Source organism: Zonotrichia leucophrys, chromosome 5 (assembly GCF_028769735.1).
Source record: "Zonotrichia leucophrys gambelii isolate GWCS_2022_RI chromosome 5, RI_Zleu_2.0, whole genome shotgun sequence".
NCBI lineage: Eukaryota > Metazoa > Chordata > Aves > Passeriformes > Passerellidae > Zonotrichia > Zonotrichia leucophrys.
In genome coordinates this window covers 55,800,214-55,818,638 of record NC_088175.1, presented here as the reverse complement: position 1 = coordinate 55,818,638, position 18,425 = coordinate 55,800,214, and the positions used below count along the sequence as shown (strand labels likewise).

At 40.9% G+C, this 18,425-nt stretch overlaps 2 protein-coding genes across 3 annotated transcripts in view; both read right to left on the bottom strand.

Annotated features, from left to right (window-relative positions):
• On the bottom strand, window positions 1-5,650 carry SVIP (small VCP interacting protein). Its single transcript, XM_064715780.1, has 4 exons — window positions 5,368-5,650; window positions 3,803-3,853; window positions 1,574-1,687; window positions 1-770 (listed from the first exon to the last, which is right to left on the bottom strand). Exons 1-4 carry the CDS (start codon window positions 5,428-5,430, stop codon window positions 756-758), a joined length of 243 nt encoding a protein of 80 aa, XP_064571850.1. The 5' UTR covers window positions 5,431-5,650; the 3' UTR covers window positions 1-755.
• Window positions 5,651-10,479: 4,829 nt separating this feature from the next.
• The window catches only part of LUZP2 (leucine zipper protein 2), a 77,245-nt gene continuing 69,299 nt past the window's right edge, over window positions 10,480-18,425 (bottom strand). For both annotated transcript variants that reach the window (XM_064715777.1, XM_064715779.1), the window contains exons 11-13: window positions 14,522-14,614; window positions 11,660-11,737; window positions 10,480-11,119 (exon numbers count right to left, since the gene is read on the bottom strand). In XM_064715777.1, the coding sequence (XP_064571847.1) occupies window positions 11,015-11,119; window positions 11,660-11,737; window positions 14,522-14,614 (276 nt within the window). In that variant the 3' untranslated portion in view covers window positions 10,480-11,014. The remainder of the gene's footprint in view (window positions 11,120-11,659; window positions 11,738-14,521; window positions 14,615-18,425) is intronic.

Genomic DNA, 18,425 nt, shown 5'->3' with positions numbered 1-18,425 from the left:
TAACAGGATTTTTAATTTAATGTTTTAACTTTCAGTATTCATTATAAATACTTACAGACTCAAAAGAAACCCACATGAGAAAACGAGAACAATTATTATACACATAATAAAATGGCATTCTTGATCTAAGTACACAGGATTTATAAAGGTTTTTATTTCTTCTTTTACTAGTGACAAAATAATTCCATTTGTAAGGACCCGCCATGACTCTACTTTTCTCTTTTCAAAAAGGCACTAAATTCCTAAGCAGTGCAAGTCATTAGGAAACAGAAAAGAAATGCTGTCATCCACATGTTCAAATACATACATATGTGAAAAAACTTTCTACACGAGGACTTGGAGAAAAGCTTAATTGTGGAGCTTGAAATAAGCATCAAAACCAACAGGTGGGCACCTGAGCTTGCTCAGGTCAGTCACACACAGACAGACAGACAGACAGACATAACTGACCAGACAGTACACACATTTTGGCTGACTACACGAGGCCACTTCCAGCTGACAGGAAGTCTTGGCACGGAAGCAATAAAACATGCATGGAAAACAAACAAACGAAACTGGCAAAACCATAGTGTTCAGAATTAGTTCTTAAGTTTCTTTGTGACTGCTTCCACATCCGCTGTCCCACAATGGCAAGGTACTGCTGAGTGTTCAGAGGTAAACAGCAAAAGCCACACGATGAGTAAGTGCCACGGGGCTGCAGAAACTGACAGTTACTGGCAGTAAACATCAATCGTCTCCTCCTCACCAGTCCTGTGTTATCCAACCTGCCACTGAGGAAACAAACAAAACACACCACAGGCTTGTGTGAAGATAAGGAAAAGAAAGGAAAAAATCCCAAAGCAAACAAACACTGTAAAGTTGTCAAACTACCATAAATTCTCCATTCACCTTTAAATTCTCAATTAATCTTTTATCCCAGCAAGTGATGGACATGCAGTGTATCAGTGGCAACTTGCACAAACTCCTGCCTCCTGAATCAGGTGTGGTACTGAGGGAAAAGATGAAGGCTTGTGAAGCCTGAATTCCAATGATCAGACACATCTATTGTTTTGGAGAGGCTGTAATCCTTCACTAACTCTCTGCCTGCCCTTCTGAGGTAAAGTTCCCATTAGAATAGCAACAGCAGTAATTTTATACCAACACTGGATGTTTCTTTTGTAATGAGAGACACACAGCCCCCAAAGCACTGCCCTGCTCAGTGCAAATGTTTTCTGTAAGCTCTGAAGGAACAGAGACAATCCCAGCTGGCACTGAAAGGACACTGGGCACAGGGCAGCCCAGGGATGAGGTGCCCAGTGCTGAGACCTGTAAAACTGATGCATCATTTGTGTAGAAACTGGGAAGAGGGGAGGGGGAAAAGCAGCTCTGCCATGGCTGCTGTGCTGCTGTCTCTCTGTCCTAGTGATGAAGTCTCACTGAGAACACTGCATGGCAATGACACATCCTCACACTTCTACTCCATCTCCCTCCCTCTTGGTTTTTCCTCAAGTTATTCAATCTTCTACATGACAAAACAGATTTTCACAGTGAATATACAGCTAGTTGAATCACATTGTTTCTTTTTTAAACTTACTCTCAGTCCTCCTTCTCCTCCAGGACGTGAAGCTGCCATTCTTCTTTCTATTTCCTCCTGTTTCTTTTTCTTCTGCTCTACAGACTGAACATTCTTAATACCTCGAGAGGAAGCCTGGGAGAAAACACATTTGAGTAAGACCAAGTTAGTGATTTTTCTGAAGAGAAACCAAACCACAAGTGTTGCCAACACTGTTTTATGAACTGTGGTTTGCATGGAAAGACTGAAGCACTTAGTGATGCTGCTCTTGCATCAAGGTTGCCCTTCCAGGAAATTTCCTCATTCTGACAACTCTTGGTCCCACAGGTAAGTGAGGGTGGTTTTGTTTCCCTTTGTTATTACATCCAGGTGAAGATATTTAATCCTCAGATGCAGAACCAGAAGTCCACAAATTTTTAGTCTGTTTTTTTCACTGTCAGGGCCTACTTTTACCCTCATGAACAGGGGAGGGAAAGACCTGTGTTAGTAGTGCCAGAGCAGGCTGTGAAGAAGTTAAACTTTCCAGCTGTGATCTCTGAGAAATACCCTGCATGACAGTCCACCCTTCAAAATGTCACAGGCTGTGTGGGCAGCAGAATGAAAAATCTGTCCTGAACTGCATGCTCCATATCCCTGTGGAACTGTTCAGTGACAATCTAGACTAGATGGCAGGAGCATCAGAATTACAGTTAACACCATGAACTAGAAAAAAAGGAATTTTAAAAACTGATTCTTATCTAAGTTTAGGGTTATAATAACATGGCAGAACTCATACAAAAGATGCTAAAATCCATCAAGGCAAACCAGCAACGTTCTCACCTGAATTTCAAGGTCCTGACAGCAAGCTCAATTCTCAGTGGGGTACCAAGACAAATCTTACCAGCAAATAACAACATGACAACCCACTTAGACCACATGTTCTCTGCCTCTTAGCAAACTGGCTTTCCAAGTGAGCCAGGTCCCCAAAGTGCCCGCGGCACCCCAAAAGGAAGCACAGCTCACACGATGTCAGGAGGGACAATGAGCAGCTGAGAAGCAGAGAAGGAAGGACATCTGATCTACTCTCTTGTCCCTTCATAAGGGTGAAACTGAGTATGGCTGCTTGCAAAACATCTCCATTATCCAACATTCAGCGGCTAAAATGACCTCAAAGATAGTCCTGAAAAATGCTTTATCTCTTTGTCTTCCAAGAAAACAAGAAGCAACAGTGATATTTGCATTTTTCTTTGTCAGCATAATGGGTCCCACAAAGCTTCAAGGACACCCACAACCCTAATTGCTCCACTTCTCACTCCTCTCAGGAAAGCTTTTCAGCCAGATAAGAGCTGGCTGTTTCCTACAGTTATGCTTAAAAACCCATCTGTGGTTGAAAACAACATGTGGATTGCTTTCAGTACATAGAATGACACAAAATCAAGGATTTCAGGAGTCTCATGCATCACTCAGCTGTTGCTCCAATTATTCACTAAACTCCCTTCAAACCAGGTCAACATGGTCCCATGCACAATGGCCAATTCGTAATTCAGTATGTAATGTCACTAACATTCACACAAATAGCAATCCTTTCTCTTCACAGTTCAGCTGTGCTCTCCAAGACACACCATCCCAAATCCACAATAACAGTATATGCTGTAAGTCTTTTTAGAGCTAGGTAAGGAAAATAAACCAGGCTGGCTGTTCTGCTACAACATTTGTATCCTACCTCTTCTAACTTTAAAGATATCTAAGCTTGGCAATCTTAAAAAGACAAAAGACTGAGTTAATACTACATCTTTGCTGGAATGTGAGCTTATAAACATGTTCAAACTGTTGCCTTGTTGATAAAGAAGAATCTGCAAGTGCATACAACTTGCAGTTTTAAGAAAAGTACAAGTGCAGTACCACTTGAAATTGCCACTGCGATTGTTTGAATACTTCTCTATCTCTTGTTTTCAAGTCTTAGAACAAGGAAAAAATAATGTTGAAGTTGCTCTTCCAGTTCTTAGGTTGTTTTATAAACTACTGTAAAATATCTCCCGTCCAAACAAGCTCAGTTACTTTGCAATGGTCTTAGAGCACCTACCTGTAAAATTCTTAATAGACATAAAAAAGGTACAAATGTACGACATTAATAATACCAGGAAAGTACTTAACAACAATTCCCACAATCCAAACGTGACACCCAGTGTCACCAGAGAAGCCACAGCCATTCTCCCCATAAACCAGTTATCTAAAAATAATTTCAACAAATGACATTTTATCAGACATTACCTCCATCTGCCTCTTTTCAGCGGCTTCTGCTAGTTGTCTTCTTTTTATTTCCTAGATAAAATGTTAAAGACAATGAAATTCTACTTCAATATAGTCTTTGCATTCTTTTTAAAGTCTTAATTTTCAAGTATGACTCAAATCTGTGATACTAACTCCCACAAAATGACAACTCCAAGGTAATTAGCATCACCTGTCCCTGCACTGCCAGCCTGCAAGAACAAAGTGTTTTTAGTGACTAATATGCCAGAAGAGCTGACATATATACAGTCAAACCCCACCAGAAATCACTATTCAGCTCTTCTGCACCTTCACTCAAAAAACCCAGCCTGGGGTGAAATGGCACGGAGTGTATGAAACATCATTTTAGAGTCTGGAAAGGGGAATGCTTGCTCTCCCAACAAAGGGGGCTCCCTTCCTTCTCTCCCGCTTTTCCTAGCCCCCACAGACACGGGCTAGGAAAAATGTCATGCGGTGGAGGCTGGTTAGAAGCGAGCATCGCTATCCACCGGGAAAAAAAAAAGCACAGCTTTTCCTATTTCTTTTAAAAGTGGGGCTCAGTTGGCCACAGTTTGCACTAACAGGCCTCACGGGAACCCCCGGTCTGCGCAGAACCACGGTGCCCACGGGTGACCGTGGGGCAGGGCAGAGCAAGAGGAGGTTCTGCCCGGTCTGCACAGAACCACGGTGCCCACGGGTGACCGTGGGGCGGGGCAGGGCAGGGCAGGGCAGCAGGAAGAGGTTCCGCTGGGTCTGCACAGAACCACGGTGCCCACGGGTGACCGTGGGGCAGAACAGCACCAGGAGGAGGTTCTGCCCGGTCTGCACAGAACCACGGTGCCCAGCATTGTGATCGTGGGGCAGAGCAGGGCAAGAGGAGGTTCTGCCCGGTCTGCACAGAACCACGGTGCCCACGGGTGACCGTGGGGCAGGGCAGCACCAAGAGGAGGTTCCGCCCGGTCTGCACAGAACCACGGTGCCCACGGGTGACCGTGGGGCAGGGCAGCAGGAGGAGGTTCTGCCCGGTCTGCACAGAACCACGGTGCCCACGGGTGACTGTGGGGCAGGGCAGAGCAAGAGGAGGTTCCGCTGGGTCTGCACAGAACCACGGTGCCCACGGGTGACCGTGGGGCAGGGCAGAGCAAGAGGAGGTTCTGCCCGGTCTGCACAGAACCACGGTGCCCACGGGTGACCGTGGGGCAGAGCAGAGCAAGAGGAGGTTCCGCTGGGTCTGCACAGAACCACGGTGCCCACGGGTGACCGTGGGGCAGGGCAGCACCAGGAGGAGGATCCGGGGCCCAGGCCCGAGCTGCGGGGTGCCCCGGGTGTCCCGGCCCCAGAGCTCTCCGCAGCCCTGCCCGGGGGCCAAGGAGCGGCTCCCTTTGGCCGGCACAGCCTCCCGGGGCACCGCAGCGGCCCCGCGGCCCGGCCTCCATGTCGGGGAGGGAGGGAAGGAGGGAGGGAAGGAATGAAGGAAGGTCACCGCCCCCGCGCTCCCCGCACCGCGGCCGCCCAGGCGCTGACAAACAGCGGGGAAGGACAGGGCAGCCCCGCCGCCCCTCACTCACCGGGTCCGGCGTCTCCACCACGTCCTTGACGGGGTCCCCCATGCAGGGCAGGCACTGCCCCATGGCGAGCCCCGGCAGGCAGCGGCCCCGCGGAGGAAGCGGCGGCAGGGCCCGCCCCGGCCTGGGACCGGCGGGGGCGGAGGCTGGAACGGGGACGCGCGAGTGCCCCCGGTAGTGAATTCCGTGGAAGGTGTTCCATGGCGAAGGCTGCCTGTGACGGCACGGCAGGACGGTGCGATGGGTGTCGGGGCCCGCGGGCAGGCAGCATTGCCGTGCCGGGCCCGCCCGGGCCGCCCCAGCTCAGCTCTGAGGCCCGGACCTGTCTCAGTCCGGTGATCGAAGGTGGCGCTTTCTGGCTCTTCTGCTGTTTCTTCCAGTTTTTCTTAAGAGAAAAGGAAGAAACCTTCTCTTCCAGTTATTTATAGTAGACTCCGGCATTACCGTATTTCCTGAAATTGAGTGTTTCAATTTCCTGAAATTGACTGAACTTGATTGGTGTGTTTGGTGTGTACATCAATCCCCAAGTTATGCGAGGAGCATAAAATGTGTGAAAAACGCAAACCACTTGTTTTTAAAGTTTTAAAAGTGAAATAGTAATAAAATGGTTATAAAAATAATAATACAATTAGAGTAATAATAATTTGGACAATTTGGATTAGGACAATATGAGACAATAAAAACAAAGAGTTACCGACAGTCCAGGCACCTCTTTCTGGGCAAAATAAGCCCAAAGAAGGACTCAAGTTAACAGAGGATTAACCCTTAAAAGCCCACTCAGGGCCACATGCTCCTGGACATGAACACCAGCCCTTTTCCAAACATATCTCACCCCCACAATGTTTTGATGTAATTTTGGAGAAGGCCTTTGGCACTCCAAGGGCAGGCTGAGTTCTTGGTTGTGGCAGCTTTGGTCTGGGAGAAATCCTGCCCCATGGAACTTTAGGAGGCAGACACATAGATAAAAAAAGAATTCAAAGTCATCTTTAATTGCTTTACTATTTTAAATCCTGACTTAATTTTGACAAGATTTTAATCTTGCTGAAATTCCCTCAAGAAGACTTGTATGTGTGTAGTGCAGTTTACAGGAAAGCTGCCAGAGCCATTTGTTTTGTGTGTTAGAAAGAATATGGTAGTATACAGGGTAGGAGAGGAAAGCTCAAAACCCTGGCAGCATGCCATTGTTGATATTCTTTGATGTATGTTAAACCCAAAAACTGTTTTGTCCTTGTCACTGTTTGTGGCCAGATTAAAATTACAGGGCTGGGCTCAGAGAGAGAGAAAAAAATAGAAGAGTGCACACAGCTGAAAGTAAAAAGCATAGCAACAATGGGCGTTGTGCAGTTTAAGACTGTAGGGGAAAAAGTGATGCCCAGCACTCTTTTTTGTTGTAGGACTTCTTTAATGGTGGCAGCAGTTACTGAACTGAGAAGGAATTTGCATAAACTCTTCACTGTCCATTTGAAATGCTTATTTCACACAATATTCAAGGGGCAGCATGAATTCCTCTCCAGTTGTATGTAATATCAACTTATTTCACTTTTGAAGACACTAGCTACAAAATTTAAAATATCACACAAAAGCCTTGTACACAAAATGGGCAAGAGGAGAAAGCTGTTCTGGCTTCACCTTTCCCTCACTCCCCTTGAACTGCACCACACACATTGGTGTTATGTGCTTTTCTTCTCAACAGCATATTCCATCTTGTAGAAATGATATTTAAAATTTAAACCACCCAGCAAGTGCTCCCAAAAACAAGATCCTGGAACAAAATGCCATTTGTAGGCATCCCCTTCCTTTCCCAGTCCCTAAAGTGCTCACATAACACGGCATTATTCACTTTCAGGTTTATATACACCCACATTTCTTCTCTCTCACCAGTGCAGGATCTGAAAAGGAACCACCCACCCCCTTTACTGATCCCACACTAAGGGTGCCAGGACTTGTTGGCTTTTACCTTCCCGATGCCACTGTCCTGGAGTGGCTGATCACAGAGTGAGCCGAGCTGCAGCCCACGAGGGGGAGCTTCTCACCTCCTGAGACCTGCAGGAGGGTTTATTGATTAATATTGTTCAGTTTTTGTGCTGGTGAATGCTTTGCCTGTTAAATAAACAGATTTTTTTTCCACTTTTCTCCAAGGAAATCTTTTCCCAAATCAGCTGGGGGAGGAGCCACTTGGATTTGCTTTCTAGAGGGACCCCAATTCAGAAGTTTCCTCCAAAATGTGCCCCAAACCAGGACAGCTGCCTTTCAATGGCTCCGCTAGATGGCAGGCTGCACTTACCAAAGAAGTAAATGTAACATGGTGTTTTTAAACCACAAAAGATGCAGATCCAACGTGGAAAAGTCTCGTCACTGCTCTCAATGTTCGAGGACGGAAAGATTTCACTGACATTACTTTTATTTTCAAGCATGTATTCGAACATGAAGTGGCACACACTTTTACTTCTGTCCTTCTCTCTCTTGTGTGAGAGCAATCCTTGAATAAATATATAGTTGTAAGCCAAAACCTAATTTTCGGCAGGCCTTTCAAAAATTCAGGAAGTTTTTTTCCGTGGGAAGGGAAGCATGCAATGCCAGTGTTTCAGGTGGAGGTTACAGGCTGCCCAGGGAGCTGAGATCAGGAGACTTTCTGTCCTACCACCTTTCATGTGGGGCCTATTTCTTTGTGAGATCTTTATTGCTAGCAGTATCTAAATGCTGGTGGTGAGCTCTTGCCAGGGAGGGAGGGAGGAAGGAAAGGAAGGAAAGGAAGGAAAGGAAGGAAAGGAAGGAAGGAAAGGAGGGAAGGAAGGGAAGGAGGGAAGGGAGGGAAGGAGGAGGAAGGAAGGAAGGAAGGAAGGAAGGAAGGAAGGAAGGAAGGAAGGAAGAGGAAGGAAGGAAGGAAGGAAGGAAAGGAAGGAAGGAAGAGGAAGGAAGGAAGGAAGGAAGGAAGGAAGGAAGGAAGGAAGGAAGGAAGGAAGGAAGGAAGGAAGGAAGGAAGGAAGGAAGGAAGGAAGGAAGGAAGGAAGGAAAGGAAGGAAGGAAAGGAAGGAAAGGAAGGAAAGGAAGGAAGGAAAGCACTTCTCTGCAGTGTTTCTGGTGCAAGGTGCAGTCTCCCAACCAGAGAAAGGCAAAACAGGGCAAGGTCAGGGTAGGCAAGGCAATCAGAGTCATGGAAGAAAGCAAGGCAAGGCAAAGACAGGAAAAAAGAGGTAGGAAAGCCAAGGTGAAGAGTGACTGACTATGGCAAAGCAAGAAAATGGAGTGGTGGGAAGGGCAAGGGAAGGACATGGAGGTGTAAGTAAGGGAAGGCAAGGTTCAGATGGGAAAGGCAAGGCAAAGGAAGGGCAGAAAATGCTGAGCAAGGCCAGGGACAAAAGTTGCAAGAAAGTCAAGGCAGGAGATGGGCATGCAAGGCAATGAAGTGCAAGGGAGAGGTAAGTGGCCAAGGCAGTTCTAGGGTTGGCTTTGTCAGGAAAGGAAAGGTGACAGGAAAACACCAGAAAATTCTGTCAAAGGAGGAAAAGGGGTGTTCCTCTGGGAGGGTGACATGGCTGACAGGCAGGCTGAGGTGCCTTCAAATCAACACACGCAGCATGGGCAACAAACAGGAGGAGCTGGAAGCCACTGTGCTGCAAGGAAGTTATCACCTGGCTGCATTGCTGGAACTTGGTGGGATGGAGCCCATGACTGGAGTGTCAGCACTGACAGCCACAGCCTGCTCAGAGATAAGGGGAGGAAGGAGAGGTGGAGGATTGCCCTCTACATCCAACGTGGATTCCACGTGAGGAGCTGTCCTTGAGGAACAGCCATGAGCAAGGCAAGGGCCTGCAGGTAACAATCAGTGCCCAAGGCAGCAAAGGAACCTTGTGGTTGGTATCTACTGCAGGCTGCCTGATGAAGGGGAGCCCACTGACAAAGGCTTCTTTCTAAAGCCACAGGAAGCACTGTGCTCACAGGCTCTGTCCTGCTGGAGGGCTGCAGCCACTGTGCAGTGGAGATCCTTTCTTGACAGATGACTGGAACAGAGTTTCAGTGACCTTTGCGGTTAAGGTGTGTCATATGCAGAGAAATGTTGCTTTTGGCATCACCAGAAATTAATGCCAGCTGTAGATATGAGAAGCTCACAAGTCTCTTGCTCACTGAATATTCTGAAAGACAGCAGACTGTCTTCAGCAAGATTTAGGACGAGATGCAAAGAGCCACATCTCTTTTCTGGTTAATTTTGTGGCCACGATTTCACTTCTTTTGACTCTTAACATGGATATTCTTAAACCCTACTTTGTCATCCTTTGGTCAGCTCATGAGGTTTTTTTCTTTTTAAAATTGTATTTTCTCAAGGGAGAGAAAATTGCAACTATTTACCTTTGAGTAGAGGAGCATACACAGAGTGCCAGGGTGAAAGATTATTCATACCAGCAAGGAAAAGGCAGACTGTTGAAGGAGAGGTAAAATCTAAAATGCTAAAACTGAAGACAGAGTTTAGACACCACTAAGTCAAATAAAAGATTTGTCTATTTGCTTTTAAACTGATACAAAGCAAGAAAAAGTAAATTATTATAACTACTTTAAATCTAGTAAAAAATGTGCTGAGCTGTGCATTAAGACAAAGGTGGAAGTTTGTAAGTTACAAATGCTTAAAACACTTCTTGCTAGGGATAGCATGGCATTGCATCAGGCAGTTTACTAGTCCAACTGTTCTTGAAAGATCTGCATCTCAAAAAGATGAATTCTTAAATTTGACCTATAACGACATACACACAAACAAGCAAAACATTGTCTCTTCTCCTCCCTTTCTCTCTGCTTTCTTGTCATGGTGTGTGACTAAGGAGAAGCTGACAGAATCCAGAGTGACAGAGCTCACTCCCATCAATCCTCCCTGATGGAGTCACCAAACTGTAGTGGAAAAAACAGGGCTTTACCCTTTAAAGTACATTTTATCCTGTTGAGAACAGCACAAATCTAGGGGATGAAACCGACTTCCCACGGCTGCCATCCAAGCTAGGAAACTGTAACTCACTACTACCTGCACATTTTTTGCCTTGAATCCCCAAAGCAATGATGCTCCCTATCTCCATCCCTTAAACTCCAATTCTGTCAGCTTTTCAGTGCTCAGAAATGGACTAGTCAAGATAGCAGTGAGGAAAAAAAGAACAAAATAAACATATTTTATTGTGTAAGTAAGTAGATTTGAGATGGAAATACTAAAAGGTAAGTATATATGGAGCCCCACGCACACAGTTCTCTTTTTACAGTTGCACTTAAGGACTGTACTTCAATTATGGTTACACAGCTATCTTACCCCCACACACACTGACTGCCCCTTAATATTAGAACCTAATCTGCCACAAAAGTACATGAAATAAAACCATCTGAGAAATACACTTGAGAGTGACTGTTGTTTACAAAGAAGGTAATTTATAGTATACAATTACTGATAAGGTAGAACAAGAATTCAAAAACCGGACTGCATTACAAAGCATTTCTTCCAACATCCATTTTGGATTATTGCTGTAAGGTACTAATTGGTCTGTTCTAGACTAATTTACAGACATTCATAAAATAGTGAAAGATCCATGCTTTAGAAACCTGGGACATTTCATGCCTTTGTGCTAACAGAACATGAGGATGGAAGTGACTGGCAGTTTTCAATGCAGATTAGTAGCAGTTAGAGGTTTTTTTCTGGTTTACTAACTGATTTTTCGTATTTTTTCTCCTTTTTTTCAGGTGATTTTTTATCTTCAGGTGTAGGCCATGGAGGGCTGTGAAACTTCTGTAGAGGTAAAAAACATGGTGTATAGAATACATATATGCATAAGCAGAAATAAAAAAAAAGTATGTTAAAATTCCATGGCTATGGAATCGTCCCTAGAAAAGGGTTCTGATCTCTATTAAAGAAAGCATAATTAACAACATTCACAGTGCAAAACCATACAAGTATTCTGCATACAGCTTCATATCCCTGCATATTATATATATATACACCAATTATATATGGATTTAATATTTAACTATTTTGGAAATCTCTCCTACTCCTGCTTCCAGGGCTATAGACATCACACTATCAAATTAAAGTGATTTGACTACTAATTCATTTGACTACCAGCTCTTAAAATATTTAATAGTTTGCAAATTGTTACCAGCCAGAAGACATTTGGAACAGATGAACTGCAATCAGATGCAGTCGAAGTCTGAACTAAGCAGCCTTCTCTTTTGAGGCAGAACTTGGTGAAGAATGTGTGAATAGACTTTAAGCACCTGCATTTCACAAGAGCTTTTAGTAAAACCCCACAATTGCCCTGAAAGGGAATACCTGGAAGCTTGTCCCTGTTTCTGCTGCCTTCAAACGAGATGTTGAATCATCACGATTCCCCAAACATGTCTTGGCAACCTGTCAACAGAAATGGCAGAGATAACTACTTCGTATTTTTTTCCAAAAACATTCAGTTTTCCAAAAAAAACCCCAAAATCACCGGGTCTTCTTTTAAGCCCAGGTGATGCAATGGAACAAAGTTTTCACATTATCCCTGTCATAGCCTTCAACAATATTGCTGAAGTCTTGTGACAGCCAGTTAACAGCCTGAAACTAGATACTCATCCAGCTTCTTTACTTCATGCTTAAATCTCACCCCCAATAGTGCAGGTTACTTCTACAAGAGGTCCGAGGGAACAGAAAATTAACTACAAGTTTATTTTATTTATGGGTGAGGAAATAGTAACAAACAGTAGAAAATCAGCATTACAGTTAGAACTTCTCTATTACTATTCTCTTGTCTAAACTCTAGATCTCGAAGGTATAATAATCCCTGAATAGAAATATAAAGTCACTGAATGGGGAAATTAGATGAGTCTCAAAGGTGAAAAATCTTGGTGCTTTAATTGCTGTCATTTTATTCAAGGAATAATGTTATATTCTTAGCCAATATGCTTTTTAATATCTGGGAAAACAGAGTTGCACAGCATAAATAAAATCAATTGCAAAGTAGATTTTTGAACCAGGGAGATCTCCAGATATGAAACCAGAGATTTACTCAACACTGAAAATCCTACTGTCCCTTCAGGAGTAGCATTCAGGATGTCATAAGAAAAGAAGTTGAAACATGAAATACACTCAAATATTCGTAATACTTGGTCATTACTCTAGAAGGAGTTCACATTGGAATTTCTCTACTTTTTTTGTTATTAAAAGTGATACATTTAAATGGAGGGATGATACATTTAAATGGACTGAAAATGACAGGGTTTTTATAAAGTTTTAAGTCATCAAGACTCTTTCCAATGTAACAGTGGGGGGCTTTAGTAATGTTTAAGCTAAGTAATGTCAGCCTCTGAGATGATGAAGATGATTTTGATGTGGGGAACTCTTTTTCATATTTTCCCACTCTAGACAGTAGCAAATAAAATTTGGATTCATACAGGGAATAATCAAGGCGGTATTGATTAAAATAAAGTATATTGATAAAGCACCTACTCCTTTTATGACAAAAAAAATCAAACAAAACATGGGGTTTATGTCTTAGACAAAGACTAAAAAGTCAGATGACAGAGTAGCAATTTTTAGTAGACTTTTAATACTTTAAAACCATAAGTGTGGTCCTGCCAAAAATTCCATTTAAATTATTTACTCTTAATCTAGATTCAAAAAAGATACTTCAAGCTGAATCATCTTCAGAAAAAAATGAGGATTTAGGTGACTTCTAGTTGTGCAGCTTGAGGACAGAAGATAGTATGGGTCAAATAATCAACAGTGTTGCAAAATGTGTAATGAAGAGCATGTATATAAACAGGCATATATATAAACACACACACCCCCCCATGTGTGCATCTATGTGCTTTTATGTGTATATAAATGCATATATAAACACATCAATACCCAAATAAACACAACACATATATCTTTGTGTCCCTCAGCTAAAGATCAGCATCTGCTAAAAGTATTCTACACTTCATCAAGCCTTACACAACTTTTCCAAGGAATAACTGACCTCTAGTCATAATCTAAACAGAGTTCACTCCAATTTCATAATTTTACATGCTTTTCTTCCCCTCCTTCAAATTTTATTAACAACTGAAGTTTCCTTTACCTTTAGAAATTAAGAAATGTGCAACAACAAAGTAAGCACTCTTATGGTTATGCAATTTCTCCTTGTTCTGTGGAGGATGTGGCAGAAGGGAGGTAACTTATAACTGAACAAACTTTTAACACCTTTGTGATAAATGGATACTGTATAATTAGAAAAAATATATATTGTATACCAAATTATGTAAGATTTTTTTTCCAGAATTTTCTTCACACTGTCATGATCACCTAACAGCAAATTACTCAGTTACCTCCACAGGATTTTGTTTTATCTCAAGATCTAACAATATATATTGAATTATATATATATATATCTATATTTCACCTGCAAATCAGAGTATCACTATACTTTCTGAACTATTGAGCAGAAAATCCTCAACAGTCAGAGCAGACTCTCACAACAAAATTTGTCTCGCTCATTTTTTATGGCTTTTTTTTCCTGTTCTATTTGTGTCTTTATAATTACAGCCACAATCCATGCATTTGAGATTTCTGTGAAGAGCTCGTCCCATGCTGTTTGACTGAGTGTATTGTCTCAGTGAAAGCAGCAGATTTGGTTTTCTGTCAGAAATATCACAAGAAAAACACAGCTTACAGCTTTTCTAGACTGGCAGTGAACGGTATCACAGCCTTTCAATGATTATGCTGTCATGTCTTACATCTCCCCACAGGATTTGCTTTGTTAAACAAAGCATCTGTGAAATCTGTGCCTGATTATTAGAAATAAATAAATTAGTATTAAATATAATGATACGTAAACAAGGGTTTTGCATCGCACTGTAATGCAGGCAACACTTCAGCCAGGAACAAATAAATTTTTGAAATGGTGAAACATCAAATGACAGCACTTTCCACCACTGCTCTTCCTGCAACAGCTCCACCAGTTCTATTATCATTATTCAGTTTTGAACAGAAACCTTGATAATATACAGGCACAGACTGACAGCAAAGAGCATTTACTCCTCAGCACTTGTAATTTATAAATTAATATATCTGCCATCCTGAGCAGGAAAAGTCCCACTGACAGTCACCTAAAGCATTCATGCTTTCATCCAACCTAGATTAGGCCTTATTTTTGAGGTGAGCTAATCTTACATCTTGAGAATCGCACTCCTGGGTGCTTTGATTTTCTTCCTTTTTTGAGGCCACGTGAAAATTCTCTTTCTCTGCTGAGACATTTTGCCAGACCTGAAAAATATAAAATAATAATTTAGAAAATTATTATAATTGTGATAAAATTTCAAATAAGCTAGATCTGAAAATTCAGGATAACAATGAAAAACCAAGAGGTCCATCAAATTTAAGAATCTTATGGCAAAATATAGAAATAATTTCATCTCCAAACAAGTCTTCTTTCAGGCCTTGAACATGAAAAATGAATGAATAAATGTTTGGCTTCCTGAGACTTTACACATCTAGAATAAAATAAAAAATGGGAATAAATAAAAATCAAGATGGCAAGTAAACTGTGGTTTATATTCTGCGTAGGAACAGAAAAACTTTAGAAATACACTGTAATAAAATTTAAGAAATTAATAAATATCCAACTGCAAAACACAGGTTGCACATCATTTGTACAATACAAAGTGTATAGCAGCAGGATAAACCTAGACAACCTGGACTTTCATTTGTATCATGTTTGCATCATAAGCTATGATATCTATCCCATTAGTATTTTACATTTCTCTAGACCTCCTTCCATTTGGGAAAAAAAAAAAGAGTTGAGAAAAAAAAATAAACCAAGCACCAAAACTTCTTCAATAAACAATAAATACATTTTAATCTCTAAATGATGGATCTGGACACAGGCTAGATCCAAGATTAGCATGGTGACACAGTACACTAAATATACTGCAAATATTAGGCACAGTATAATTGTCTGCAGCTGAAGAGTCACCTTGGCCAAGTTAAATTGCTCCTGGTATTTATGTAACGCTTTTACTGCCTTTCAACAGGATTTTATGCAAGTCAATACCTATTTTAAAAAGCTAGGTGATGTGCTTCTGCTATTTTTGCCTCTAAATTCACACAGAAACAATTTTATGCAACTCTACAGAGGCTAGTTTAATCTTAAAAATCATGCATTTGTGACAATTTTTCACTTTTTCCTTCCACTTGATCTGCAGTGGGAGTTGGACTTTAAACTATTCTGTCTACCCTTGCGATTTTCTAGGGGATGTTCTGCCATAGCATGACAGAAATATGAAGGAAGATAAAGCATGGAAGCACAAAAATCACACTTTTTTCCTCCCAAATGCCTCATGATTCAGAGATACAACTATTGCTGTTGGGGCAGTCCAAACTATGGTGTTACATTCACAACTGGAAATGGTGGGGAATATCTATTATCTATCTCTCTTTCTATATATATATAAATATATACAATATGTTTATTTGAAAACACATTTTTCTGCTTTTCTCTGTTGCATTCAATGAGCAGCTAAGAAAATTCTGACCCAGGGAGGAGGCATCTCTAATCTAACATTCATTGCTTAAAACAGCTTCACAATATTGGTGTTAGTGAAATGACTGAATAACTTTCCTCTTATTAATTTTTCTTCCTAAAATTAATAGCCGTGTCCAAAAATTCATGACAGGTTTGTTGTTGGTAGAGGAACAGATTTTCTTCGTGCTGTGTGAGAGTCATTGCTGTTTGCTGTACAAAAATCTATATACAAGCAGTGCAAAACAGATTGTTGTGAAATTTCAGTGCTAATTCAAAGCCAGACTATTTGATCAGAAAGACAATAATACAGAAATCAGCACAGATATATAAAGAGAGTAAGAATCCTAAAAACATACAGGTAACCATTGGTATTTTTCATTCTAATTGCACTTAACTGGTCACAGATCTGGGTAACAATGAATAATAATAAAAAACACCTTTCATTTAGACCAGGAGTAAAGATCTTGCAATTAAAAATGCAGAATAAGCATCCTATTTGAAGCCAGAATAATTTTAGTTTCACCTGGTGACTGAACTTTCAGTTACAGACATTCCTTCATGGCAAAATGTATGCCAAAGAGCTGAATAAGAAATTTTGTATTTTCAAGAAGAAACAGAATGTATATGTTTAAACACATGTAGACTTCACATCAGGAGCTAAAATATAGGAGACGTGACACATAAAAATTCTAATAAATGAACACATAATGAACTAAATGTAGCTTCACTGTAAAAGGAAGTAAAGAAACTGAAGGTATTTAGTCAAAAATCTTTTAAGTACTTCACAGATGTTTAGGGATGGCTGCAGAAGTTTTAGATCCTATTATAAAACCTCAAAATCTACATTTGTATTCCCATAAATACAATTTTTTTAAAGCCATTCGACAAAATACATGTAATGGCATAGTACTCCTAGGACCCCTTAAGTAATTAGTGAAATATTAAGCAAGTAGTTGTCATTATAAAATCTTAAATGAATGAGGAAAATGAAATAAAAATGTAGGATGACTATAATCAGAAGACCTTAAGTTTTAATATCTCTAGCTTTCAAACCTTTCCCTTGCTCTTGATTCTGTGCTTAATGATTCCTCTGGTAAACATGAAAAATGAAAGGCAGTCTAAACTCAGATTTCATTAAGATAGTGACAATTTTCATTATAAACAGGAGGCATAGTGTTTGCTAGCGTGTTTATGTCAACACTGTTTCTTTAATCACATTTTTCCAGTAACTTTGGCTGTGTTTTTTGTGATGTGTCCTTTTTCTTCAATGTTTTTGGCTGTTGCCTGGATTACATGCCAGTGTGTAATTTGCCAGGGCTGCACTGAATTCAGTGGTGATATATTGGCTTGACAGGGAAAGACATTTCTATGCAGGCTGTAAAAAATAAAAACTGCATCATTCCATGTGTTTGGAAAGAGCTTGACTCAGCTGTTTAAATAACAGATAGTAATGGGGTGGACAGCAAAGTCAGGTGGCACTAGGAGTAGTCAGCAATGATGATACAGTAGCAGATGATAAATTATTCCCTAAGGAAATGTACTGTCCTGTAAAATTTTATCTGTTCAGCTCTTTGATATCTAAAAACCAAAATATGCTTAAGGTTAATAGAGAATAAGGGATGGTTAGAATTCTGTCTAGCTGACTGGATTTCAGAGTTACCTAGTCATTTTTTTTCCATAATGAATGTCCATGTACTAACAGGCAAAATCCAGACTTCTGTTACACTGGGTATCAGCATGGAAAATAGGAAAGCTCTGAGTTACACATTTATAGCTCCTTTTTTGCTGAATTTCTGCTACTGAGGTCGTGAAAGCATTATCTAGGAGTTTTTATACAACTGGTAAAATGGTAGAATAAACTTTCAAGGTGCATGCATCAAAAATTGTATAGATAATTTTTGTGGCAAATATTATGCTGAGTGAGACAAGATGTCCACAGGGGTTTCTTCTGTCCTTAATGTGTATGATGACATTAAAAATCCAGAGCATAAAACAACTATCAGTGATTCCAAATTATGGCATCAGAGAGTGAAGGTAGAAAGCAAACCTTTTTTTTTAGTGGCTTGCCTATGAACACTTCTATCTAATGCCAGAATAAAGTTAGCTCACTTTATATGGATCATTTCACTTCAGATTTCTTCTAATAATCATTTGCTCAGCAGTAACTCTAGATGTCTTTTTAAAATTTATTGTAGCTAAAACACAAAGAAAAGGAAGGTTTGAAAACATACCATTTTGTTGAATACTCAAGCATATACTAAATATTATTACTAGATAAAAAAAACTTGTTATTAAGTTTTTATAAGTCAATTACTTAGATTCTATTTAATCCTGTAATTTCACATTCCCTTATTAATAGCTACATTTTTAGATCATTTTTAGTTTTAGAGTGGGCAAGTTCAAACACCTAGTACTTTGCAGATGCAAAGCTCAAGGATTGCTAAATATATGGGTATATGCTCTTGCAAATATATGTATATATAAACTACATGTATAAATACACATACTGCTTCATTTTTCCACCACTCCTGAACTGTTAAAAGAGGCACTCTT

What these genes read in the sequence shown, in the direction of transcription:
- SVIP (XM_064715780.1), bottom strand. Translation starts at nt 5,430, where the DNA reads ATGGGGCAGTGCCTGCCCTGCATGGGGGACCCCGTCAAGGACGTGGTG. An exon ending in TGGTGGAGACGCCGGACCCG is followed by an intron (nt 3,854 to 5,367) that starts GTGAGTGAGGGG and finishes CATTTTATCTAG; the next exon opens with GAAATAAAAAGAAGACAACT. An exon ending in CTGAAAAGAGGCAGATGGAG is followed by an intron (nt 1,688 to 3,802) that starts GTAATGTCTGAT and finishes GTTTTCTCCCAG; the next exon opens with GCTTCCTCTCGAGGTATTAA.